The sequence below is a fragment of the Caloenas nicobarica genome, chromosome 10, assembly GCF_036013445.1.
Source record: "Caloenas nicobarica isolate bCalNic1 chromosome 10, bCalNic1.hap1, whole genome shotgun sequence".
In the NCBI taxonomy this organism is placed as follows: domain Eukaryota; kingdom Metazoa; phylum Chordata; class Aves; order Columbiformes; family Columbidae; genus Caloenas; species Caloenas nicobarica.
In genome coordinates, this window is record NC_088254.1 from 4,546,135 (window position 1) to 4,571,875 (window position 25,741).

A 25,741-nucleotide genomic window follows, 5' to 3' on the forward strand; every position below is an offset into this window, starting at 1 on the left:
CTGCTGGAGACAGGACTGGCAGTAAATGCTCATGGGTAAGAAAATTTTGGTCTGAACTGTTTGCCTCCTTTTTTCTTGCCAGCTCTACCCAAGAAAGCAATGAGGAATCTGTTTTTTTCAGTTGAGGACTCTTACAAGACTTGTTATATTTAAATGAAAAGGAGGGAAAAGAAACAAAGAAGGTTATGAAGGCATGTTATTATCATCTTCATAACAGAGAGGTTTGGCCAAAGTTCAGATCCATGGAAGAGGAAGTTTAGCGGTATGATAGAGAGAGGTTCCCATGATGTTGAATGTGTGTATACAGGAAGAAGGGTAGAAAAAAAAATAGTGCTTACAGGCAATATAGATCAAAGGAACTTAAGAGTATCTTTAATTACTAGAATCTGATACAGTGCTCCTGAGGGTCTTTACCAGGATTCATTTCCTTTATTATGCAGAGATGTCAGGTCTTCTCCTGTGTGCATTCATTTTGGTCTTTGGGAGGCTCAAGATTTCCTGAGTCACCTTGTGACCAACATGAGATTCATGTCACGCCCCATGGCAAGTCCCTGAAGGAAGAAACAGGAATGAGTCAGACATGACAAAAAACTCTTTACACTTCTGAAGCAGCCTCTGTATTCCAGAGAGCGAGGCAACCCCAATGCATTCTCAAGGTCTTATCATAGAAATGAATTCACAGGCGATGTCACAGCTTGCACAATGCCTACTGAATATAGGGAAGTGCAACAGAACTTAGGGGAGTGGTGGCTGTGCAGCTGCATGTTGCTTCTTGAAGCAGCTGCCAAAAAAATAGGGTGTCACAGTCAATGGAGAGGCAGAGGAGAGGGAAGGCAGATGAGAAGACAAGGAGGATGGAAGACCAGAGGTAGTGGTACAGGCAGTTCTGGTGAGGTGTGATGAAAGGTGTAACTTGAACTTGCTAAGCTAGCCCACCTTTCTGCTGCAGCGAGGCATTCTAGGCCAAAATCCTGTCATATGAGGGAAATAAGGCTGAGTTGCCAAATTCATTCCTGTGCTGTTTCATGCATTGCGTCATGTAATGCCTGACAAAGTCTAATTTGTTTAGTTTTGTCTCTGGTGTTCCCATAGAAAGGCTCTTCCAGGCCTTCCCTTTCTAATAGGTAGAGTCATAATTTTCTGCTGTTTACTTATAGCTGATTTACCTTTATACTTAAACCTCCCCTGTCTCTCAAAGGTCTTTACCCTGCCTGATGATGCATTGACAGGCACCAGTCATATCCGCTGTCTTCACTTTGCAGGTTGTACGGTCTGAGCCAACAAACAGTTCAGCCCTTCTAGGAAAGCTGAGTTGCGCATACCAGCGTAACAGGAGTCTTTCAAATGGTACCTATAAAAAAACGGGTCTTTCAACTCTGTGGACTCTCTGCTATCTTTCGGTCAGAGTATTTAGCCAGTGTTGATCCTTCCTTGGCTTCTTTTGTGGAAAAGTGTGTTCTTTGCAGCTCTCTTTGCTGGAAGGATGGGAGATTTCACACCCACAAATCAGTAAGTCTTCAATATGCTTGGAGTTGGGCATGTGCATAACTGTTTTCCTGGATCAAGATTAGAGTTCTCACCACTTGACAAGATTCAGCTTGTGGCTTGTGGAGTGCTGCCAGTTTCTCCAGAATTAAAGATTTATATAAAATATCAATGTTTTAAAAAAAAAAAAGGCGATTCCCTGTTCCGGGTTTGTGTGTGTGCATGTGTGTACTGTGTTAATTAAAAGCTGATTGGGAAGCCAGAAGGATGCTCTGCAACAGTATTACTACTTGTATCAAAGTAATCTCTTTATGCCATGCGGGGGCTGATCTGTATTCCCAAAGAGCTGTCAACTGTCCATAGGCAAAACCAAGCTAGAAAGGGACAAATAAAGGTGCATTTTTACAGTGTCAGGAAGTGATAGAAATAGAGGCAGCATCTCTTGGTCCCTGAATGTAGCAAGTATTCACTTTACTCTCAAGATTCATGGTGCTTTTTCTGGAGATACAATGTTGTACAAACAATTACAGAGGAACTCAAATGCAACACCGACAGTTTTTCTTGGCCTCTGTATTGCTTCTTTTCAGCCTGCGAAGGACACGAGGATTTATTGGTATTTATCCATCAGAAATGTCGGGACAGGAATTGCCGGTTTACTGGACGACCTCTAGGAGTAATGGAGGACTGACAGGACTCGGAGGTGACGAGTGCAAACCCACGCTCCCGTTTTTCTCAGCAAAATAAAAGTGCGACGAAGAAGAAAGACCGCGCTCCCTCCCGCGGGGCTGAGCTGCAGGAGAGAAGGAGAAAGGCGGGTGAGCGGTCACTGCGGCTCGCCCCGCGCTGCCGGGAGCGGGGGAGCAGGCGGGCAGGCGCTGGGGCAGGCGGGCAGTGCCCGGGCTGGGGCTGGGGCAGGCGGGCAGTGCCCGGGCAGGGGCAGGGGCTGGGGCAGCGCCCGCGGGGTGCCGGGGCCGGAGCGGGCGGGCAGCCCGGCCCGGGCCGCGGGGGCGGTCGCGGGGAGGCTGGCGGTGGCCCCGGGGGTGGAGCGGGGGGCCGGCCCGGCCTTGCTGCGTGTGTCCCGGGAGCGGGGCCGGCCTAGCGGGAGGCGGGCAGGGCGAGGGCGGGGCGGCTGGCGGGGCTGGCCCAGCCCGCCGGGGAGGAAGGGGAAAGGAAGGGGGAGCGGGCTACGCTGTTGCCCTTTTAAGCGAGCGAGTGGGTGCAGGAGGCTGGTACAAAGGGAGCAGCCGCCGCGCTCGCCGTCCCCCCGCCGGCTGGGGCTGCCCCGGCCCCCCGCCCTCCCGCCATCTTCCGCCCCGCAGGCGCGGCCGGGGCCAGGGTCGGGCCGGGCTGAGGCGGAGGGAGGCGGCGGCAGAGCGGGCGAGGTGGCGCAGGCCCGGGCCCGGAGATGAGGCCAGGATGTCGGTGTCAGGGCTCAAGGCCGAGCTGAAGTTCCTCGAGTCCATCTTCGACAAGGACCACGAGCGCTTCCGCATCGTCTCCTGGAAGCTGGACGAGCTCCACTGCCAGTTCGTGCTCCTGCCGCCGCCGCCGGGCTCCAGCCCGCAGCCGCCGCCGCCGCTCACCATCCACTGCAACATCACGGTGCGGGGGCCGAGCGGGGCCGGGGGAGGGCCGGGGCACGGCCCGCCCTCGCCATTGTCTGCGGGGCGCGGGGAGGGGGCGCAGCCCCGCCGCGGGGGTGACTCAGCACCGGGGGGGGGACCGGGGCCTCCGGGGGGCTGCCGAGGCGCCTGGGCCCGCTTCTCCCCAGGCTCTGCGTTTCCTCCGCGCCGCCACCATCACAAAAGTTCGGGAGCGGGCGCCCCCGGCCTCTCCTCCCCGCCGAGGCGGGGGGCCCGGCTGCCCCTCCGGGGGGGGGGCTCTTTTGGGGGAAGGACGTGGCCGCGCCGCCCGCTTCGGGGCCGGGAGCCGGAACAAAGGGCGGCCGGGCCCGGGGCGGCGGGGAGAGAGTCCCCGGGCCGCCTCCCCGCCGCGGGGCCGGCCCCCGGGGCAGCGGAAGGCCCTTCCGGGCTCCTCCGTCCCTGCGGCGTGTCGGCGGGGCAAGGGGAGCGTTTTCCTCCCGTCCCCAGAGGTGGGAGCCCGGGAGGGAGGTGGAGGGCGAGCGCTTTACTGAGTGCGCCACACCGGCGGGGCCTGCCCCGGGCGGGCCGCCCTGCCCCGGGCGGGGAGAGGCCGGGCGGGCGGGCCCGGGGGTCAGCCCTGAGCCTCGGCGGGGGTGGCGGCTTCGGGGGCCGCGGCGCTCGGAAGCACGGGGAAACTTTTCATTTTTGCCGTCGTGGAAGGGTAAAATAGGGCTTCTGGTCTTTTGCTGAAGAGTTATTTTATTATAATGGTGGCAGTTAAGACTTGCGAAGGGGATATAAGCTGCCTTGCCGGCTCTGAGGGATTCCTACCTGCGGTTTGTTTGGGGATTTCTCGTTTCTGAGGGGTTTTTTTGTTCCTCTCCCTCCTCCCCCCGCCCCCCCCCCCCAGTTCGCTGGGGTTTGGTTGAAGTGAGTGGGAGGGAAGCAGAATATAATGTTCGGTATTGATTGCAGTGGTAAAAATCCTCTGCATTTTGGCAAGTTTGGGCCCTAAACTTGCCTAAGGATTTGAATATGTTGGCATCTGTGACTCAAGTACAGGAAAGTGCTGGAGGTTCATTTTTATTGGATTAGCTGTAGTTATAAGTGAATTTAAATGCTTTATCAAGATTCAGCTTAAGAGTACTGAAAAATTTTGATTGGGTGAAAATAGCGTTTAGTATATTTGGGTTTGAGGAAGATTAGCTCTAGAGCTTATTTGTCTTTTGCCTATAGAAGGATAAAAGTTTCAAACAGTGTGGAGGTAGAAACGTGAATGTAAGTGTAAATATGAAGTACTTAAAGATGAAGCTCTTTGTGCAAACCAGGCAAATCTAATAACCTTGATCAGATCGTTACAGTCAGTTTTTTTGAGAAGTCAGTTTTATGGTTATAGGATAGGTGTTTGTAAGACATAAGATGTTTTCTGTGGTAAAATAAACAAGATGGCTTTAGACATGACCTATCAGATTGTGAGAGTTCCTTCAAATACTTTTAATTTAGTAGAGAGTGTTTAATTGCTGAGAAGCCTGGCTGTTTCTTTCCACACAACACGAGGCATTTCATAAGTCCCTCTCTAAAGAGTAAAATAAAAGGTCTGATGGTTGTGCACCTTCAATTGTCAGTTGAATTTGATGGGTTATTTCTTCGTTGTCAAGTGACAGCTAACAGGGAAGCCAGTAGTAAGGCCTGAAGTTTTTCGTGCCTTGGATTTGTGCTGTGTTGTTTATCTGTTTCTGAGGCTGCTTTTGTTGTAGTTACTTTTGATAGCTGTTTTTTCTTAACTTGCAAAGAAATATGCCCACTTACTTGTGGGCCTTTGGTTGAGGTGTGTCTGAGCAAGCAAGAAACAGGCTTAGGTCACTCTTGGCATTTTTGTGTGTTAATGAGAACTGCTATTACAGTCACTTGCCCTACAGGTCAAGAGGTCTTTAGCACGCCATTAGAATCATGGCACACGAACTTGCAAAAAGAACAGGAAAAGAGCTGGTTCCAACCCTAGAACTGAGACTTCTACTTCGAAAAAAGTCCGTGTCCAAGCTTCTTGAAACTTTTGTTTCACATTTGTTTGCGAGCAGCGTGGTGCTTTCCGATGTTGACTGATTTCTGGCTCTTTGAGGTAGGTGGCTATTTTCCCCATCTGTTAAAAATAAATAGGAGAGGGCAGCCTGAGATAGAGGGGTGGCTCTCTTGAAAAACAGAGTGGGCAGCAGATGACAGAGCCAAAAAGAGACAGCTGACCTGTCCTGTTTTTTTGACACAAGTGTTAGAAGTATAAGTGTGACAAAAGTGATTTCCTCACAGCCCTAACAGAACTGAGTCTCTTGGCTCTGACTTCTAATTGTCTGTGTGGTGTTGTGTGGGGTTTTTTTTCTGTACATACAGTAAACTAGAAAAGCATAAGTCTTGTTTACTGTGCATCTATAGGTACTGTGAGAACTAGAACTTCCAGTGGTATTAGTAGCATGCAAAAGCTAGTAAGGCTATAAAGTTTTTGGTAAATATGTTTTCTTGGGGAAACTCACCCTCTGCATCAGAAGCTGCTATCTTGGTGCTCTGGATTTGCAGTGCAAATATGTAACTTCAGCTGTTTGCTTCTTCTCACCGCTTTAACCCTTACTGCACTGATCAAGCCAGGATGTTTCCCTTACTCAACAAAAGCCTACAGTAGATTGTGTGTCTGGATGCTAAAGAATTCTGTTAAGGGGAAGAGTTAGCACAAAGCTCAATAATTACTTTCTTTCTTGGTGGTTCTGTTTGGATACCTCAGTATTTTACCTGAAATGAAAGCTATCTAGCAGTGCATGTAGTTGCTGAAGGTACTGGATGGAGAAAAATCTGGTAGGGAAGGAAGCTTCCAGTAGCTTCTGCACTTAGTCTGAAAAGAGACTTGATATCTAAGTTGTTTTGATCTTCACAATGGATCTCTTTCTTTTCTCCAGTCCAGAGAAAGAAGGCAGAGGAAAGAGGAAACATTCTCCTGGAGAGGTGAGGGAGAATGTCTGCTTAGGAACTGCATGGGTCTCCACAAGTCTCCTAAACTAAATTCCACAGTTTAATTAGAAGTCTGCCCTGGAATTTCTCACAGAGATGTTTTTCTGATTGTCTGTAGTATGAGTTTGTAGAACCATAAAAGTCAAGCATTTGCTGCAGCATCCTATGAATAGTTTACTTGTGATACTGCACAATGCTTGAAATAAAAGCAAGATATACTTACTCGATAGCTCTTCTGTTTCATAAAGTAACAGGCAAACTTTATGCAAGTCTGGCTTTCATGATTTCTGATAGTGACCCATATTGGAACTTAAATGGTTAATCGGATTATTTTGAAAGAGGCACTTCAGGGTGGAGTCATCCGTGTCAGAAAGATTGCTGCTTATTCCCAAGAACTGTCTAATTATTGGACTTGTCCAGGCTGTGTACCTTCACATTCCCATTCTGTTACGCCAAGAGCAGTGTCTCCATTCTGGAGTTTTATTTCATTTTTAACAGCAGTCTTCCAATTAATGAAGTTCAGTAAACTTGTGTCCTTTACAAAGTATGCATATTTATCCTGGTCCTGTTTTGCATGGTTTTTGAAACAGTATCAAAACAGTGGCCTTGCCTAGAGGAGCGTGTTTATCGATCATGACTTTAGGTAAGTGTTTTTGAATGCAATCTGTAATTTGTTTGGTACCTTGTCAGACTTATGTCATAGTATTCCAAAGGATGTGCTAGAATTATTCAATATTTTCACTGTTATTGCAAGAAAAAGGACTGATTTGGATTGCTGTAAAACTTCTTGTATTTTTTTTATAATTCCTTTGGGGAGAAACTGGATGTTAATATCTTTCCAGCTGTACACAAAGCAACTTTTGAAATTCTGTGTCCTCAAGTAGCGCTTGCAGATAGAACGGGGTTTGCTCCAGCTCTTTGTGGGAGCAGATTTCGTCCCAGAGCGCTGCTGGGCTCTCACGTGCAGGGATATCCTGCATATATTAACAACTCAATGCAGGTGATGTGGATGACTCCAGTATACTCTTGCTTCTCTGCTGGAAAGAAGTATCTTCTGCTTTTACTGAAAAAATACCCTGCTGCTAAATCCGAGTTAGAAGCTACTATGAAAGACGTGAAAAGGCTGCTGTCTGTAGATAACTGCAATTGATGGGAGAAGACTTTATTTTCCTTTCTAAACCAGAAGGGATGAAACGATACTACCTGTGAAACTTTTGACAAGTTGGGCATGTACAGAGTGTGTATTAGAACATGAGAGAGTTCTTCAAAGGCATGAGATTTTTAGTATTAAAAGCACTCTTAGCTAATGTCTAGGCAGCTGGTAACCTATTAAAAAGGTTATTTATTTGTACACAGAACTAACCACATCATGAATGAGGCTTTCAGTTCAAACCGTAGATAGTAATTTTTTTTTAGATCACTAGACATTTTGTAGTGAGGTTGAGACTTTTGTCTTGCAGCATATAGATACCACGGCTAAATAAAAGCAGACAAACCTTTATCTTGATAATACATATTTTTCTAACTACAATTACATATACTTGGAATTTTAAAAAAGGAACTCAAGTAACTTATCAAACATAGCTTTTGCAATAGAAATTTAGAACTTTAGTCTTGCTTTATTTAGCAAACCAAAATTAAGCAAATGAAAAAATACAAAAAGAGTGAGGATTTTAACTTATCTTTGTATGCTGAGATTGTAATTCAAAATGGAATATTGCAAAAAAAGGCGTAGGAGGAATCTTTTGTGTCTGGAAGACCCAGGACTGTGGTTTGTGAGCCTGCAGCTGGTTGTGCTGTGTGTGGAAGGCTGTAACCAGCACTGCAGGGTTTGCAGCTCGGTTGGTCTGTGTCCCCTTTAATGCATGAAGTGGTCCTAAAACACCTCAGAAATCCACAATGGTGGGCTTCAGATCTAAATGCTGACTTATGTTGAGGTTTTAATGTACAGGAAATTGCACTTTTTTCAAATGGGTTACTCATGTGAGTCAATGATAGAGTAATCTCAGAACTGGGACTCAAAGAACTTGTGGTCCTCAAAAGTGCTCTCCCTGCACTTTGATAATTAAAAGAAGCTTTATTAAAATAATTCTATTATCTTTTCCTTAGCGTGCTGCTTCATCTTAACTGTTAGGGAGGTTTTTGTAAAAAAACCTGAAAGCTACTGGGTCGTTTTTGTATGTTTCTTCATAGTGGCTGATTTTAAAGAGACTAACTTAGAGTAGGGCTACTTTGTAACAGGCATTAGGTGAGATGATGGTTGCCTTTGATTTGTGTTGCAAATTATATTTATGTTGTGTCAAAATTGGAGTACTCTTAATTGCCCTTCGGCAGGAGACTGACCTTATGCTACAGAAAAGAGAGTATGTAGTGCTACTCTTGATTTTTCTTTTGGTGGGGGGGTGGTGGTTAAAGGCAGGGTGTGCTAAGATTTTGACTTCTTTGTCAGAGCTTTTTGTCAATGAGAAAAAAACGGGAGTAGTGAAGAAACTGCATTCTGTTATAGAAAATAAGGTTGCACTTCCAAATTTGTTGTGGCAGTCTGTCTACAATGGAACAATGTAAAATGAGAAGTTATTAGTGGAGTTCCCAAAAAAGAGTAGTGTCATTCTGTCAGGCTTACGCAGACTGGAATGAAGCTGCAGGTGTTTTTTCTGTGCTGGGCCAGAGAATATTGTACATCGACGACATGTTGATATTTTCAACGTTAATTAAAAATTATGGTTACAAGGAAGAACAAAGTGTGATGGTGTCCCGTGCGCTCTGTAATGCTGCTGTTGCCTACAGACCAGCAAAGGCTACGTGCCTTGTGAGGTGGCCAAAATTGAGTTTCCTGGATTAAGGACCTGGTTGTCACCTAGAAGTTCTTTACTGAGTTATTGCTAATCTGGGTCACCGTGTGGCTGCGCACCCAGCTGTACCACCGCAGTGGAGGGCACAGGAGCGGGTGAGCGCTGGGCAGGCTGCGGAGCCAGCGCTGCCCACACAGCCGCTTACCAAGCGCTGGCCCCGTCCCCAGCAGCGCTTGCGGTGGCTCCTGCGGGGACACCCCAGCGCCTGCGCCACTGTCTGCTTTTGTACAGGGACAGCGGGACCAGGCTAACTGGAAACTGGTTGTTTACATGTGTAAATCAAATTCCTTTCGCGATACCATAGTTCATGATTTAGTAAGCATTCCGGGATATCTCTTAAGCTGCAAGCTTTGTGGGAGCGGTGAAAATGACCTGTCACCAGCTCATAGAAGACAACTGGAAAATTAAATGGCCGATGCTAGTAAGGAGAGGCTATTTAACATTTAGATCTTATATCAGCTTGCCTGCATTCAGTACTGTTGAAGCTAATATGATCAGAATAGTTCTCAGTTGTTCTTTGCTGGAAACAAGCGTACCAGTTAGTGTATGTCTTACTGATTTCTTGCTTCCAGCTGTAATCTTTTAAGTATGGCATGAAAATAACGATGTGTTTTGCTTCTTTTTTGTTACCTTATACGTACAAGGCATCCCGGTGTATTAAGGACTGTAGAGCAGTTAGTGTGTGATTTCATGAGATGTAGTTTGGACTAGTTTCTCCCAGATCTCTGATTTTTTTTTTAACCTCTCTGAGAGAAAGACTCCAATACAGTCATAGATCTTGCAATAGCTTCTTCCTGTGTATTCAGAAAGGCAGAAACATAAGCTCTGTCAGAACTTGTATGGCGGCATTAGAAAAAAATTGAAGCGTTCCTGTGCAGTGGTGTTCAAGACACCACAGGCTTCCTTGAATTCTTGAAGCAGGAAATAACTGTGGCAAGAGTGTAGTGTTTAACTTAGTCATGGTAAACATGGGTTGAGCTCCATGGTACTGAAATTTTGCGTGTGGGGGACGAAGTTCCATGTCAAAGGCTCTAATGTGAAGGCTACACTTGAAAGACACAAATTCCTGAAGGTGAAGAGGAGGAAGGGGAAGTCAGGATTTTTGGGTGGCAGCAGAAGTGGTATCAGACTTTGGACACTGAGGAGTAACTGTCTAAGCGATAAAGGCAAGAGCAGGTCTGCTAGGAAACTTTTTCAAGTTAAGTCAGGGAGAGGATGACATGTTGCAACTTAGTTATACCTACTTCTTCAGTTCTAGCCATATTAGAAGCTATTTCTTGCTACTTTGGCTTTGTGATGCTGGTGTAGATGATACCTTTTCTGAATGTACTTGTCTGTATAGTTGCAGAAGTAGATAATAACTCTTGATGACTGGAACGAGTTGATAATTTGTTTCAAGTAACCAGACTTCCTTCGGGAATTTGGGCACATAAGATACTGTACTGCTGGTAACGAAAGAATATTGGAGAACCAGATTTGCAAAATACCTTTCTTTTTTGCACACGTGCCTAGCTGCTTAATAGGTAAAACATTGTCAGCTTGAGTGCATGTATGATGCAGGCATTAAAGAGAACCCCTTGTGACTGAGGGTTCTGAAACAACCATCTTCTGACAGCTGTCAAGACGAGTACAAGCACACAGTGGATTTTTGGTGTGTGAGGAGCAAGACCGGCTCATCCAACTGCTGTGAGGTGCTATGGTAGAAATTTGGATTCTAGTCTCAGCTCTACAACCTTCTTCCCAATAAGTAAGTGATTTAGTCTTCAGCACTGCTGTGTTCTTTGCTCAGGTTTCGGTGTGGATGAACTGTAACTTTATTTGTTGCTGTTGGTAGTATTGGCAAAGGAATGTTCCTTATCTCACTCAGCTGGGTTGGCCCTCAACACCAGTTTTCATTTTCAGAGCCTGCACACTGCTCCTGAACAGCTGGCACTTGCTGTGCTGTTGCCTAATTGTGCTTAGTGTTAACTTAAGAGTTGTGTTGGAGCAGCAGTACGTTAACATTGGGTGGATTTTACTTTGAGTCCCTACAAAAGTGTAATGAGTGTTTGTCTTTTCTATGAATTTCTTTGAACGGATAGATGGCACGCTGCATTATGATGATGATCTGGAGAATAAAATGTTTTTTCACAGTGAAGATAGATAAGTGGTTTATCAGAGAAGGATTTTTTGCTGTTATGCTCAAAGTTCACATTTTAATTCTGTGTAGTTATGTTATACTGGACAACAAGTATCCTGCTGCCTTTTGTTTGGTAAGGGGAATAGAAGAGGTTGTGACAACAGATAAGAGAGTCTGATAAACGTATTTTTCCAAGAGTCATTTCGCCTAGCAGAGTGGGCAGTTGGGACATTTTGTGTAGATTAGATAGTTCGAAAAGTGGCTGTAAAAAGTTGGCCGAAAGAACTTGACCATAAGAAATGTAAGAACTGTGATGCTGCGTCTGCATTCATGTTTCTGACTGTTTGAAGTGGTGTTTGTGCCTTTGCTACTTCGGTTGTATGCGTTTTGGCTTCTTCTAAGATAATGATGTTTGAGTATAGAGAGGATTAGATGTGTGTACCTGGATAGAGACATGCAAGTAAAACACAGAAGTAGTTTAGATTATTTCACAAACTTTTAAATTTTTGGCCTATTGTATATGCCTGTTTGAAAGCAGCATTTGCGTCTTCTCTAGGTTGTTTGTTTGTTTGTTTGTTTTCCCCCTCAAACTGTTGTTTTCTCTCTTAAGTGTATCTAAAGTAAAAAAAAGTTAAAGATTCCATAAAATTTCAAAAGAATTCTGTGGGCCTGGATTGAACAAATGAATTAGTGCAGATGAAGCTGTAAATTACAAGCTTCTTGGGTTTTGGAATAATTTTTATACAAGTGAATTGCTGTTGAAATACTGTCCCTGTTCACTCGAATTTAGCTATGCTGTGGTCACCAGCTTGTGAATATTGCCACTTGCAGATGCTGCTGAATCCGTATCTTGCAAGAAGTGTGCCATAATCCAGGCTTTCAGTGCATTTACAAACACGCTGTGGTGCATGTGCCCTCGTACAGACAGTGGCTGTAGAAGGTGCAGAGGGACAGACCGTGGCACATCTGGCTGGAGAAACAGCTGCATTGCTCTGCCCCAGAGCATGTCTGTCGCAAAGGCAAAAGTCACATCCATAACTGTTCTGTGTGCTCTGAACAGGAGCATTGCCCTGCAGTGACTTTTGGGGGAGCCTTCTACAGTCAGTAGAACTTATTTGTACAGAGAACTAGATTTTTGTTTGGGACAATTTGTGGTTGTAGAGTGAATTTTACAGGCATCTATAGAGTTGTGGTTTGTTATGGTCTTTCTGTTCTTGAGACACGTGTTGTTGACCCTGCCTTATCTAACATGGCTGTATTTAATAACATCAACAATTCTAACCAAAGATACTCTGCTACACTTGCATCATTCCCTGGAGAGGATGTGGGAGAGGAACCCCACGGCCCTGTTAGCTGTGTTAGCTGTGTTAGCTGTGGTGTGTTCGCGTGCTGCTGAAGGTGTTGGGTCCTGCAGCGATGAGCACGGTCACAGAACAGTGTAGAACGGGATCGGGGATTTCTTCACCTGCCCCTGGAGAGGTGCAACATGATGCAGCTCTTGCGGTCTCCAGGGCTCTGACCAAAGCCTCTTCAGCTGGGCTTGTCTTGTACAGTCATTAGGGGTAGAATTGCAGTAATTTTATATGTTTACAAGAGATACATGTGGTTTAGTTGAACTCTGTTCCTTACCAAACATACGAGTTTTAACAAGTACAAGTCAGGCTTTGACTTCAGGAAGAGTGCAGGAAAATTAAAGCTCATACAAGCTTGCTTTCTGTGAGATAGAAACAGTTAAAGATCTCTGTTTAACTAGACTCTAGTGAGTAAGACATGTCTTTTTGTTTATATGCATTGAGCAAGTTAATGGTTCCTTGTATATGATCTTAACATTCAAAAGGTAAAGCACGTTGAAGTTTTCCCCTTATTCAGTAGAGATGGGTAAAATTCACTTTCCTTCTTCCCTGCTCCCAACATTTTATTTTTAAACCCCTCCCTGCATAAACTTTTTGTATCTTTTAGAACTCTGGATTGCTGAACTGTTAGATTCTTAAAGAAATGACAGTTCTTTCATATGTAAAAGTGCAAATTTTTACTTGGAAATTGAATGTTAGAATATTGTAGCGTGTTCAATAACACAGCCTGTAAAACAGAGCAAATGGTGATGTCTGGATGTTTGAAAACACAAATTCTGGGGATTTTAGTAACTCGAGGTTTTTGGGAAATAGTTTTATTTGAATGATTTCCAATGAAGATCAAAAAACTTGAGTTGAAAGTGACTCTTCATGCTTGCTTTTTTTTTTTTTTTTTTAAATTATTAAGAACAGAATGGAAGGGCGGACAACAATCTGCTGACTTCTAATGGTTCTTAGCCTGTAGAATTTCATGGGGACTCAAGTATCTAGTGGTAGAAAATGCGTTACCTGCATCTTAAGCTGCCTTTGGAAAGTTCGGCCCCTGATAATGGGAAGCAGTCTGGCAGTTGTGTAATCACAACTAATACTCTTTTAAGAAGCTGTAAGTACTGGTGTTTTATGCTCATCAAGCTAAACTTTAGCTTGAATAATATCTTCTCAAGTCCTGGTATTTTTGATAATATTAATTCTGTGTTGTTTGTTTTTTGTGGGTGTTTTTTTTTCTTTCTAAAGGCAGGTTGACATAGGTGAAAAATTCGTAAGTAGTGAATTGATTGACTAACCATTTCAAATAATATGTATTAAATTGTAGCTAATTGTATGCTTCAATTTCCTTTTTTTTTTTGAATGTTTGTGTAGGAAGTGTACATGATCACTAACCAGTGGGATTTTGATTTTATTTTAAAATTCTTAATTCTGCTCTTTAATTCAAACAAACTTGGTGGCATCAAGGTGTCTGCTGAGGGGAAGCTGTCTATGATTTTGAGATCAATTCCTTGATGTGTGTTTATAGCTGCAGATGTGTTCACCTTGAAGAGATGGCATTAGCCCTCTGAAATGTCGTCTTACATTAGGATTTACTTACTTCATTCCCAAGATTTGTGGGAGCTAGAATGGTCTCTTGCTAACCTTCTCAAAGCAATTAAGCTGTTTAAAAGATTTGGGGGTTTGATGTTCTGTTATCTGGAAGTAAAAGGGGGTGGACAACAAATGTTGGGACTGGGAAAATAAAAGTTAGAAGTGCTGTTACAAAAATCACCTGGGTTTTAGTTGTAGCTGGTGTAAAAAGAACAGAGTTCTGTCAGTGATGGAGATTTTGTAAAAGCTTAGAAATGAACAATATTCAGCCATTATGCTAAGGAGTTTAAAAAAGAAAACAAAACAACCAAAACCACCACAAGCAAAACCAACCAAACAATACCAAACAACAACAACAAAAACCCAAAACCACACCAAACCCCAAACACATTTTCAATCTAAGATGATCTGGAAAGTAAAGAAAATTAAGAACTTGTCAGCATATAATTGTGATTTTTAAGTCATAATGGTGAAGATAAGTTTTTAAATGTGTTTTCTTACTGTTTGGCCATGATAAAATGGCTTTGTTGTGTACAAGGAGAAGTGGTTACTCTGTTACCTCACAGCAAACTGTTTGTACGGGTTGTTCCGATCTCAGGAATGCGAGCAAGGTTGTTGGTTTAGTTCAGCAACTCCACCATTTCAGCAGTATTGTAGTAATTTAGAAATGGCTCGTTTAAAAGTCTTACTCCCATCAAAATTGTGTCGCTCTAGCTTTATAGAACAGGATAAAGATTATATAACGTTGCAAGTAAAACAGCCTTATTGTTAAGGACGAGAAAGCTGAGCTAGGATATACTTAGATGACAGATCTCCACTCAGGAAAAGCTGTTTTAATGCCTGTGCTCCTGGTTATCTTCTGTCACTTTTTGCTTTCTCTTTTTTTGGTAAGCAAAATTATGAGTAACATGTTAGCAGACCCTGTTACAAAGAATGCAATGGGATGTCTGAACAGTGAGATCCTGTGTGTATTGTTGTATGCTGTGGTTTCCCTAAATGATTTGATAGGTTTTGAAATTGTTCCGGTGTCAGGAGCTGTGGGGCTTTATCTCTTTGTATTCTGTATGTATATGAGTAGGCTAAATTATTTTGCTGCATTCTGTTACAGAAGTGTTTGTGTTGACAAAGCTCCCAATCTGTCCTGGTGTTAATACAAAGGCTCTCTAGAAGTGATGATCCCATGAATTGGGATTGTGTGCGGGTCGGCCGTGAACACGCAGCCTTTGTCCTCGGTCCTGCGAGGTGTGATGTCATCTCAGTGTGTCACATCTTCCCGAGCCCTCGCATGGACAGCGCTGCCCAAACCTGAGCCTTGGAGCCTCTGCCTCCTCAGAACTTTCGCTTTTCCCTGTAGAGAGCAGGAAAATGTCGCGTTACAGCGGTTACATAAAAGATCTCAAACACTTAATGTGGATGATACCTGTGCAGCTAAACTAGATTATACAAAATCACTGTATGTCAGCTGAGTAGTGAAAGGCCCAAAATAATGTGGTTGGCTTGTGTGTGTGTGTTTTAGTTTGGTTTTGGGTTTTTTTTTTAGCCACTGAAAATTAATAGTAGAATAACTGCTCTTCTGGGGTTCCTCTTGTGAAATATTGTCTTTGTATTGGGGAAGCTTGTGTTCCTTACATGACATAACAACCCAAACCCATCTGTTCTCTCTATAGGATGCAGTTATGGAAGAAAAACCTGACTTAATTCTCTCGACAGAATTAGCTTATGTGAAGTTCAGTTGTTTGACCTTACGAACCACAAGCTTAGTTTCCCATTGCATGCTATGGTTACAAACTCATGAGCTTGTTTATATCTCAAGATCAGAATGTTTGAAGTTTGTGTGTGAATTCTGTATTTCAAAATAGGATGACTCATATCCACGTGAAACTCAGCTGTTCCAAAAATATGGATTACTTAGACATCTAGAGAAATTTAGTGCCATTTATGTTTTAGGTGAAATGAATGTATCTATTGGTAAGTCTAAAGAACTAAAATGTGTTGCAACAAATGGGAAGTTTGATTGAATGTGTATTTTAATATTAAGCATCTGTTGTGAAAAAGTTGGAATACGCAATTAAGTATCTGTATTCCTGAAGTCTAAAATTTGAAATATTTTCAGATACAGATAAGTGAATATGCTCACATAGTGCTTCAAAAAAGCCTCTCTGATAAATTCATTGTTCCCATTCATGTTTCAAGAGCTAAAGCAGACTGAAGATTTGAATATTTAATCATATTTAGGGTATAGTAATTCCTATGTGCTATACACTAATGCAGGGAGTAGCAAATCTTAGTGTTTTTTCTCACATACAGCAGGACTTGCTTTCATTGCAAAAAATGGAATGAGCTGGAATGAGAGCAAAGAAGGAAGCAGGGCTGTCATTCAGTGCAGAAGGCATCAGCACATTCAGGGGGCCGCTGGAATGTATTTGAACATGTGGTGGGATTGCGTGATCAGCGCTATCAGCTGCGTCCCTGCCTGGCAAGGATTTGCTGCATATTATTTGGCGGAGATTTTTGTATAGGCCTCCCAGACTGGAATAGATACTGACTCCAACAAACAAATGCCCTACTGTGGGTTAGCAGAAACTAGAAACACAATAGTCAGAAAAGAAGAACGTGGCCAGTGACCAGTTGAGCTTCATTCTGTCTTCAGATTCCAGATACGGTTTAGAAGGTGGACTGGCAGATGTTTATCTTCTATCAATCAGTGCAATTAATAGACTTGCTTAGGCCTGAACTAACATCATTATCAAATACCTGATTTAAAAACCAAACAAACAAAAACAAAAAAACCGAAAACAACACAAAAAACCCCACCGGCAACTGTTAGGAGAATGCACGTACGCAGTTCAAATGTTGACTGTATCTGGAAAATATTTTTATTCTAATGAGTCGGGGGTTTTAAGAAACGGATGGCTCAATGAATCTTGGGAAGGGATTTTACTTGGTCTTTGTATTTTGTGATGGCAATGTTGGTATACTCTAAAGTCGCGGTAGTAGTGTTTACCCTGTTGTCTTTCTCTTAACTTAATGAGCTGGCCAGAGCAGTTCGGGTCTCAAAAACAGCTGGTTCAGACAAGTGTTCAGGCAGCAGGGCCACAGTTCACAGTTTCCCTTCTCATGTTCCCCAATGTGCATGAAGGGCCAGCGTGCAGTATGACCATCTGAGGTAAAAATATTGCACTGTTGCAGGAGAGTTTACGGGTAGGTTGCATATTATTAAAAATGAGTGAGATGTTACCAGTACAAAGCCTGCAATATCTGGAATTAAGTGTAGCTCCAAGAAATAATAGTTTGGGAACCCAGTGGCAGCTGGGAATTCAATCTTGTTTCTCCAGCGATGACAGTGGTTAGTCTTTCAAGAGTGTCTTAAGTAAAACTGAGGAGAAAATAGACTTTTCCAAGGTACTGTATTTGATAAAGGAAGAAAGTGATTAAACCACACGTAACTACCCATCTGTTTGCCTTCCTTAGCTTTAAAATCTTGGCAAGCTGTGCACTGGACTTTCTTGACAGACTTTTGAGATGAGGCCTTAGTTAATCAAGAACAGATATTTTAAGGTCTCTGATTCAGGTATGGTATGCTTCAAAGTGAAGCCGAAAGATGTAAACAGTTTGTCTTTTCATAAAGATACTGGGAATATCAGGTATTCTTCTAAGGTATTTTTAGCTGTGATTTAAAAAAGTAAAGATAAACTTGGTGGTGGGGGTCTGAGCTTGTCTAAAAATAACTTCATGCAAAGGCTTCAGTTCAGAGGTGGGAATTCTAGGCCTCTGGAGCCAGAACTTCCCTGGAGCACACTGCCAGGTGGGGGCTTTGCTGTGATAGTCTGTTTTGCCAAAGCTGATGTCCCTTAACTACTCACATGGTTTCTTTTATGAGGTTCAGCACTTCAGCCGGAAGGTCAGTTAGGAAGCGAGATTCTTAATGTTAAGAGCCAATTCTAATATGCTTGTGTTTTTCTCCGGTTTTCAAATGGGTAGCGTTCTGCATTCTGATAAACTCAGTATCTTTGAAATGACAGAAGCCAGTTTAAGCTTGGGAGATCTCAGTTTGTCTTTTGGGACTTGTACTTGAAAGTTTGCTAAGGCTGAGTTTGCTTGGGAATCACTAAAGACTGGACAGTAATGCTGACAGACAGGTATGATGTCTTCCTTCTGTGAAACTTCTTACTGCAGTCTTGGAAATTATAAAGCAAAAAATATACCATGCAATCAAGAAAGAGTGCAAATTTGTAAGCATATTGTCCATTTTGGAGTTGCCTATTAGAGTAGCAGTGGGAACCTTGACTCGAAGCGTTGAAGAATGAAGCACAATGTATTGTCTCTGGACTGAGAACTGTGGAACTTTTCTTTTTAAACTGCAGTGAGGGAAATGAATGAAAATTCCCTCATTATTTTGTAAGACCTGTGGATATGAAGATAATATCTGAGTGATAAAACTGAGGTTCAGCAATTAGTCTTCAGCTACTAAAACTTTAATTAAATGGGCGAGAAGTGGAGAATGCCTTAAATAACTAAAACAAAACCGAAAAAAAATCCAAACACATTGATGATATGAAGGGACACTTGCTGTTGAGTTGGAAGCTACATGATTTCCTCCATCCTCACAGTGTTACCAAAACTGTGATCGGAAAAAATTGGAATTGCTTTTTGGAACATCTAAACAAGAGGCAAAGGGCTTCTGTTTACCTTTCCATAGCAAGGGTCTTCCTGGCACCTTTTCAAGGGCTGCCTGCTGTGGCACTTGGTGACAGAAAAATCACTTGTCGTGGATTGTATGAGCGGTCATGGGCCACATCTGGTCCCGATGTTGTACATGCCCTAACCATGGCTTGTTCTGGGAAATTCAATACAATTCCCGAGCCCATTTGATCTCACTGTGTTTTGTCACCTGTGAGACAATTGTAGGACTCTACTGATGCAAGAAAGTTGTCCTGTAAGCTTTCTTGATAGGGGTGTGTGCAATATATTGTTTGAGAAATCTTTCAACTGTGGAAAGTCCTCTATGAGCCTTGACGGCACAAACATAAAATTGCAGATGTTTTGCCATTGCGTTCTACCTGTTAATATGTCCTCCAAGGTGGGAGATGTGAGCTCTGGTGCTTCAGTCTGAGGGCCAGTGCTAGAACTGTTGGAATAATCCTGTTTAAGGAGGAAATCTGAAGACTCCAGGTGTTGTTCCTTTCACAGCTTTCGTTTGGAAGAATCTGTATTTTAATGAAAAATTCGCATTGATATAGTTTTATTCTTTCACACATACTACTTGCGATTCCATTTTTTGGTAATAATCACCTGTACTTCATTTCTAAATTTCTCCCTCCTGCTCCACCTGCTGCCAGGGCTTTCAGCACTGGTTCTTATGTTCGTCCATCATCTGATCAAGATGAAAATAGGCTGAAATACTAGAAGAACCAGTTGGTTTGACTTCTTTCAACTTCTCTCGCGTTGCTAAAAGTGCTGTGTTAAAAGATTCTATGTTGCTCGACTTAGAGTAAGATAAAAGGTGGTGTTAATACTGTGTGGTGAAATTTTGGGGGTGAATGAGTTTTAAAAGCTTGATGGGTTTTTTGTTTATTTATTTGTTGGGTCTTTTGTGTTTGTTTGTTTGTTTTAACAGGAGTCTTACCCCTCTTCATCACCAATATGGTTTGTAGAATCAGATGACCCAAACCTGACTTCAGTCTTAGAGCGTTTAGAAGATATTAAGAAGAGCAATACTCTGGTGAGCAAGTGTTTTGGGTGTTTATTTAGATTTGTCACATTAACAAGCAATTAAATCAGTTAAGTTTGGGGGTTATTTGGGGCTTTTGTAAACACAAGAAAAACAAAAAGTAATACAAAAGATTTGGGGCGAGGAGAAAATGACTTAAATGCTTGCTCATTGAAAGCTGTCGAGTTTCAGCCCCAATAATTACACAGTTTAAGGTTTTGTGAAAATAATTCAACAGTGAAATGCATGAGAACTTAAAAGTACTGAACAAAACAGCTCTTCTAGTTGCACATCGATCAATTATGGAGGCAAGAGCTTTGTGCTCTTGAGAATGTATATTCTCCAAAACATGGCTGTAATGGTAACTAATACAAAGGATTCCTGGTTTCAGTAAAGACGACTTGATAGCTTCTGGTTCATCAGGATGCTCCTTAGATAGTGATAACTTTGAACAGTGTTGTGACTTTGGACAATTGCTATTTAAAGCAAATCTTTGCACAGATTCTAATGGTAGTTTTGTATTTCAGAAAACTGTCTGGCATTATATCTTGCTTGAGAACCCTTTTGATGTAGTGATAGGAGCTGTGTGTGTATATATATGTATATAAAAATATAAAATTAACATCCTACTCTATGCAGGAAAGTAAGTGTCCTTGAATATTACTTCAAGAAAAATTTCAGCGCACATGCAATTTGTTCCACAAAGAACATGGATTATGTGCTGGCCTTAGTATATGCCTGGTTTGGGAAAAATTGGGAATGTTCTTTCTCATGAAATCACTTACCTGTAGTGTTTACTGGGATAATATTAATCAAGCATACTCTACCTTAAATGAGGATGTGTAAATTTCTTTTTCTAAAGAATTTAGAATGCATTTGACTTGTTGTTTTTCTAATTATTTCTGATACAAGCGAGAGTCTTAATGGGCCTTGCCATAGTTAAAAACAAAGCGACATTGCAGAAAAACATCAGTGTTTTAATGTATTATGTTTGATCTGGTTACAGGATACATACATATCACTTGTGTATTTTCTACTTACAACCTAAACTTTATAGTAAACTATGTTTAGAAGAATGTTATAGTTCTCTTAGTGTTTGTGACTTCTGCCTAGAAAGGCATACAGCATAGTATAGTAGCAGAAAACGTGTCCAAATCAACTTTTTCCTTAAACGCACTTTTTGGAAGATTCTCCAGCTTGAAGCTGGTATGACTAGTAGCTTTAGACTTTAAGATTTTAAACAAGGTGTTTGCTGTGTTTAGCTACCTACAGGTTTGCTTGCAATAGGCTAGGAAGCTTTATTGCACACCTGCATAGAACCTGCTGTGCTGAATTGCATATGCACACAGGCTGCTCGTGTACGTTGTGAGAAAAGCGCTGCTGATATCAAGATTGTACTTGCCCATGTACAAGCTGGTGGGCTGATGTCAGGGACACCTGTGGATGGCCCATTGGCTCCTCAGGAATTCACCCCATGTCATGTTATGCCAAGATGAATACAGATGGGAGTGGTTGAAGAGACAAATGCTTAAACTACAAAATCTGCCGCCTTTGTTTTGCTCAAAAGGCTCGGCTTTCTGGGGTTTGGGTTTGGTTTTTTTCCCTACAACTTTTGCCCATGCAACTCCATCCATCCCCTTCAAGGGCGCTGGAGCAACTCACACACAACTTCTTCAAGTAGGGTAGGAACGGCCAAGGAGCTACTCGTAGAAATCCAGAGGCTTCTCTTTTATCATGCGATCTCCTGACAACTTGGTTCAGTTTAGACTTTGAGAATGTTTCAAACCAGTTTTCATTTAATTTATTGAAGCTAAAGGATCACTTGGTCTGTGTTTCTCTAAACTCATAAAATCATTGGAACAGTCAAATTTTGAATGGCAAACTGCACTGAACTCTTCCAGGAGCTCAACTGAGCACAGTGAACATGTGCTAAAAGCACTTCTAGCACATATGCCTTGATTTGGCGTTCTCTGGTATTACTCTGCCCTTTCTTTTTGCTTTGTAACTTTTGACAGGTATCAGCTGTTCGGGAAACTGAAGAACATGCTCTTCAGGCATAAAATTTTGACAGGGCTGTGTATATGGAAGCCTTGTTCGATGTGGTAGAAGGAAAACTGGTTTAGTTTGTTAAAATCATGCACACGTTCCCTGGAAGATCTTCTGTGGGTGTTCCTTACCTTGGTGTCAGCATGGTGCTTTTTGCTATGAAAATTTGTCAAAACACTACAGATGTTGAAAGGTTGTTAAGAACATGATCAGCATAGATAGCATTAGGTTTGGAGGCTTTAGCTGCTTGACTGTACATATTGGACGGGTTCTAGTCAGCAGGTGAAGGGGCTACAGAATTCTCTCTGACCCCTGGTGTCTCCTGAACTCCTTTTCAGATTCCGAAAATCAGCGTGAGGTTAGACTTGGTAGGGAGCTGGAACTGACAGCTGCCTTCTAGTGGTTGTGCCGTGCAAAAGATACATCCTATTTCAATTTTGTCGTTCTGTGTAAAATATCAGAAGTTATCGTTGCAAGTCTAAAGTCTCAAACCTCATGGGTTATTAAATATAACTATACATGATTTGGAGGTTTGCTTTTTAAAGCCAGTAGTGAAATGGATTCATATGGGTAGCTTTAATTCTCACACTGTCCGCACCTTGAGAGCTTAAACTTACATGGAAGACATCAAAAGCATCCCGGCATAAGTATGTACAATTCGGATAAGCTGCTGTGCCTAAGCATACTGCTGCTGTGTTCAGAATTTGGATTTAGTCCCACATGATGGCATTTCAGGAGAGAACATTGGCTCTTGCAAACTACTGATGTGGCAGCAACTAATTACGTATCGTGGATCATAGAGACAAAACGCAGGAAGCAGCTTTGCTTTGCTTTCTGAAACTGCCCAAAGCTGCTGAGTGTGCGAGGCCAGTTACTATCACAGCCTGCCCCATGGCTCAGTGGCAATCATGCTCCCAATGACAGGTATTGCTTCCCTTTGTTCCCTCTTGTATCCTTCTTCAGCAGTTTTCTTCTGTGGTAGGCTAAGATGTATTGATTCATTTATTTTCATGCCGATATAGTGTGTGTACATATATGTAGATAACATGTAGAACACATGTTGACTTACACTTTACTTCTTGAGTCCATGTTTCGTGGTCATCAGAAAACAAGGTGGTTTTTAGTCAACCCAGCAATATGTTAATATCATTAAAGGTGCCCTAAAATTGGCTAATGCTTTCATACTGCATTGGAAAGATCTCTTCATGCATAAAAAGGCCTCCTAATTTAGGATACATTTCAGAAAAAAGATGTTCTGAACTGTTTTCAGATGTGTGAGATAACACAAGAAGAAAAAATTGTAAGAGGTGGTTTTGTGTTCTAAAACAACATTATGGTGTCCATAAGAACTACCAACTTCTCAGAACTCCTGAAGTATTAGAATTTATGTTATAGATGTATATAATATAACGTTTCTATTTTTGTTATTTTTATATTAATTACAATCAAAATCCTTCATTTATAAATTTGTCATTGTATTTAGTCACTTGAGCATTTACCTTCTACTGGCTATTTACATTGCTCCTTTAATACCCTGTGGATTCTGCATTAGAGCTGCTGTGTAATTTCTGCTTTAGGCACTTTGTGCTCCAGGGTAACTTTTGGTATGCTGACAGCCCACTTTTCTCAGTAGCATCAAAGTCTGTGTGTGAAGCATTCATTTTACATTAGCTGAGGATGTGAAGTTAGTCTGGAAATACATTTAAGTTATTAATGCATGGCAGAAATGTGCTATCCCATTTGAACAGTCCCAAATCATGCTAGGCCTTGCTTAGAGCAGGGACTTGGGTCAGGTGATGTCCAGACATGCCTTTTGGTCCAAATTATGCTGTGATTTTTTGATACATATGGGCAGAGCATAAGGGATAACAGAGCTGGTGATCCATGGCGGAAGGATCAAGGGAACAAAATGAATTCCTGTGGAGGAAAAACATAGCGATAAGGAAGAAGGGTTGTAGAGGTGCGATCAGCTTCTTGCCGTGCCACTACCTTTGCAGATCGTAGAAACTGATGTCGAGCAAAACAACTCAGCTTTAAGAATGAAACTGCGGTTTGACGGGTGCAATATTCAAGCCTGAAGTGCAGGCTGCTGTGCTGGAAGGGGGTCCCTGCTCTCAGCTGCACGTTCCTGCCGCCCGCTCTGTGGTGAAGCTGGTGCTTGTGTGCTGAAGCACATCAGGAACTGATCTACCTCAGCTCGTAAACTGCTTCATGGTTGTGTCACCTCCGGTGCCAGTGCAAATGCGAAGGTGAAAACGTGCTGCTGGAGACAGGGAGACAGTTCCTCAGGCAGGTCCCAGTTGTGCTTTGAGATAGCTGTGTGCCTCGCAGCGGCGCTGCCGTCAGCACGGAGCGAGAGAGCCTTGCCGTGTGTTAGGTCCTGGCTGCAGAAATTCCTTCTGAATTTCAGTGCAGGTGACAGGACTCATCCTGAAGAGGATGAGGAGTGGAAGAAGCAGGGCAGGAAGCAATTCTGAACTCTTCCCAGCCCTTACTGCCTCTTTCTGTAGAGACACATCTAAGATTGTATTCATCTGCTTTTCCAAGCTCTGGACCAGGCATACACCAGTGGTGCTATTCTTCCCCCACCGTTTCGATTTTTTTTGTTTGCTTCCCAACAAATGAAGCAAGTGAATGGCTTGCCTAGCCTTGCATAGCTACGTGAGAAAATACACAATTCCTGAAATGTTACAGTTTATGCTCCAGCTCTCCATAAGGCGGTGTTGTTTGTGCAGAGAAAACTTTTCTGAATAAAATGTGTAGCAGTGCAACTTTACGCATCTTACATCTTGAGAATAATTTTAAGATCTCTAGTTCTATCTGTCAACCAATTTTTTGATTTATTAACCTGATTTCTGCCTCTTAAAAGATTTCCTGATGTTTCAGATACCCAGGATGTTTCAAACAGATGTAAGAGTCTTAACACTGTTGAGAAATTTGATTGTTACAGAAAGCTTCTGGCAACACAAACTGTCACATCTCGTGTATATACTCACAAGAAATGTGTTGCTGATACACCAGTTCTTTTGGTGTCATCTGCTTTATTTTTGAGTTAAGGATGACTGTCCTGAATGATGCAGAAGCAGCAAATGTGGTGTGATAGAGAGCATCGTAATTCTTGTAACACCAGCTGGCATGTCAGTTCACAGCCTTCGATGAATAAATAACATTCTGATCAAACAGGAGCATTGAATTCTACTGGAAAAGGGAAAAGCACTGAAGCTTTCAGATAGTGTAAGGGCAACATTTGCTTTTCATTGCGAGTGATTTGGGCTGGGAAGTGAGTTCTTAACCCCAGAGAGGCTGCATTTTTGCTTGTAGTAGGGTAAGGTAAGAGCATTTAAACTGCCCAACAACAAGGCTTTGGACATGTAGGATATTTGGGAGTGACTGTATTTTTCTTAGATATCTTAGTTTATTGTATATTTTAAGAAATACAGTATACAAACACCAAATAGTGTTGTAGAGGTATCGTTCCTTCGAGGTAACGCAATCTGTGCTGTTCTTTGGGTGAGGCCACATTGAGTCTCCCTCCTTTACAGAGAGATCTCAAAGGACAGTGGGGGTTGCCACCCTAAGTGTACGGACTAGTGGAGCTGAAGGGCATGTGTGCAGAAATGGCTGTCTCACACACTGCCTTCTGCCAGTGGCAAGAAAAAGTCCCTTTACTATCTGCAAAAAAAGTCCATAAATGGATGGATAATGTTTGCAGGCTTCATCTAGGGTATAATTCTGCTAACAGTGAAGGGTTGACTATTTTGCAAACGTATTGTGCAGTCCTTTCTTTTTCTGACATGGCTACGTAAAGACCTTGAAAAGTTAGGGAATGCAGTAGGACAGTCTTTTGTGGTCTTGACCTTAACTGGGAATTTGAGCCTTAACTGGGAATTTGAGCCTGCCTGGAGGAAGCTGACAGCTGGGAGACTCCACTTAGTGAGGTGATCAAGAGGCAAACAATGTTTCCCTATTTCTGCAGAACTAAACTTATTTTCTGGATAGCATTCCAGTGAGTGAAAGGTGTC

The 25,741-nt window shown here is 42.6% G+C and overlaps 1 protein-coding gene across 2 annotated transcripts in view; it reads left to right on the forward strand.

Moving 5' to 3' along the window:
* Positions 1-2,601: 2,601 nt before the first annotated feature.
* UBE2Q2 (ubiquitin conjugating enzyme E2 Q2) overlaps positions 2,602-25,741 on the forward strand; it is a 51,608-nt gene continuing 28,468 nt past the window's right edge. The window contains exons 1-2 of one of the 2 annotated variants that reach the window (XM_065641527.1): positions 2,604-3,087; positions 19,581-19,685. In XM_065641527.1, the coding sequence (XP_065497599.1) occupies positions 2,902-3,087; positions 19,581-19,685 (291 nt within the window). In that variant the 5' untranslated portion in view covers positions 2,604-2,901. Of the gene's footprint in view, positions 3,088-19,580; positions 19,686-25,741 lie in introns of both variants that reach the window. The other variant, XM_065641528.1, reaches the window with a different exon arrangement.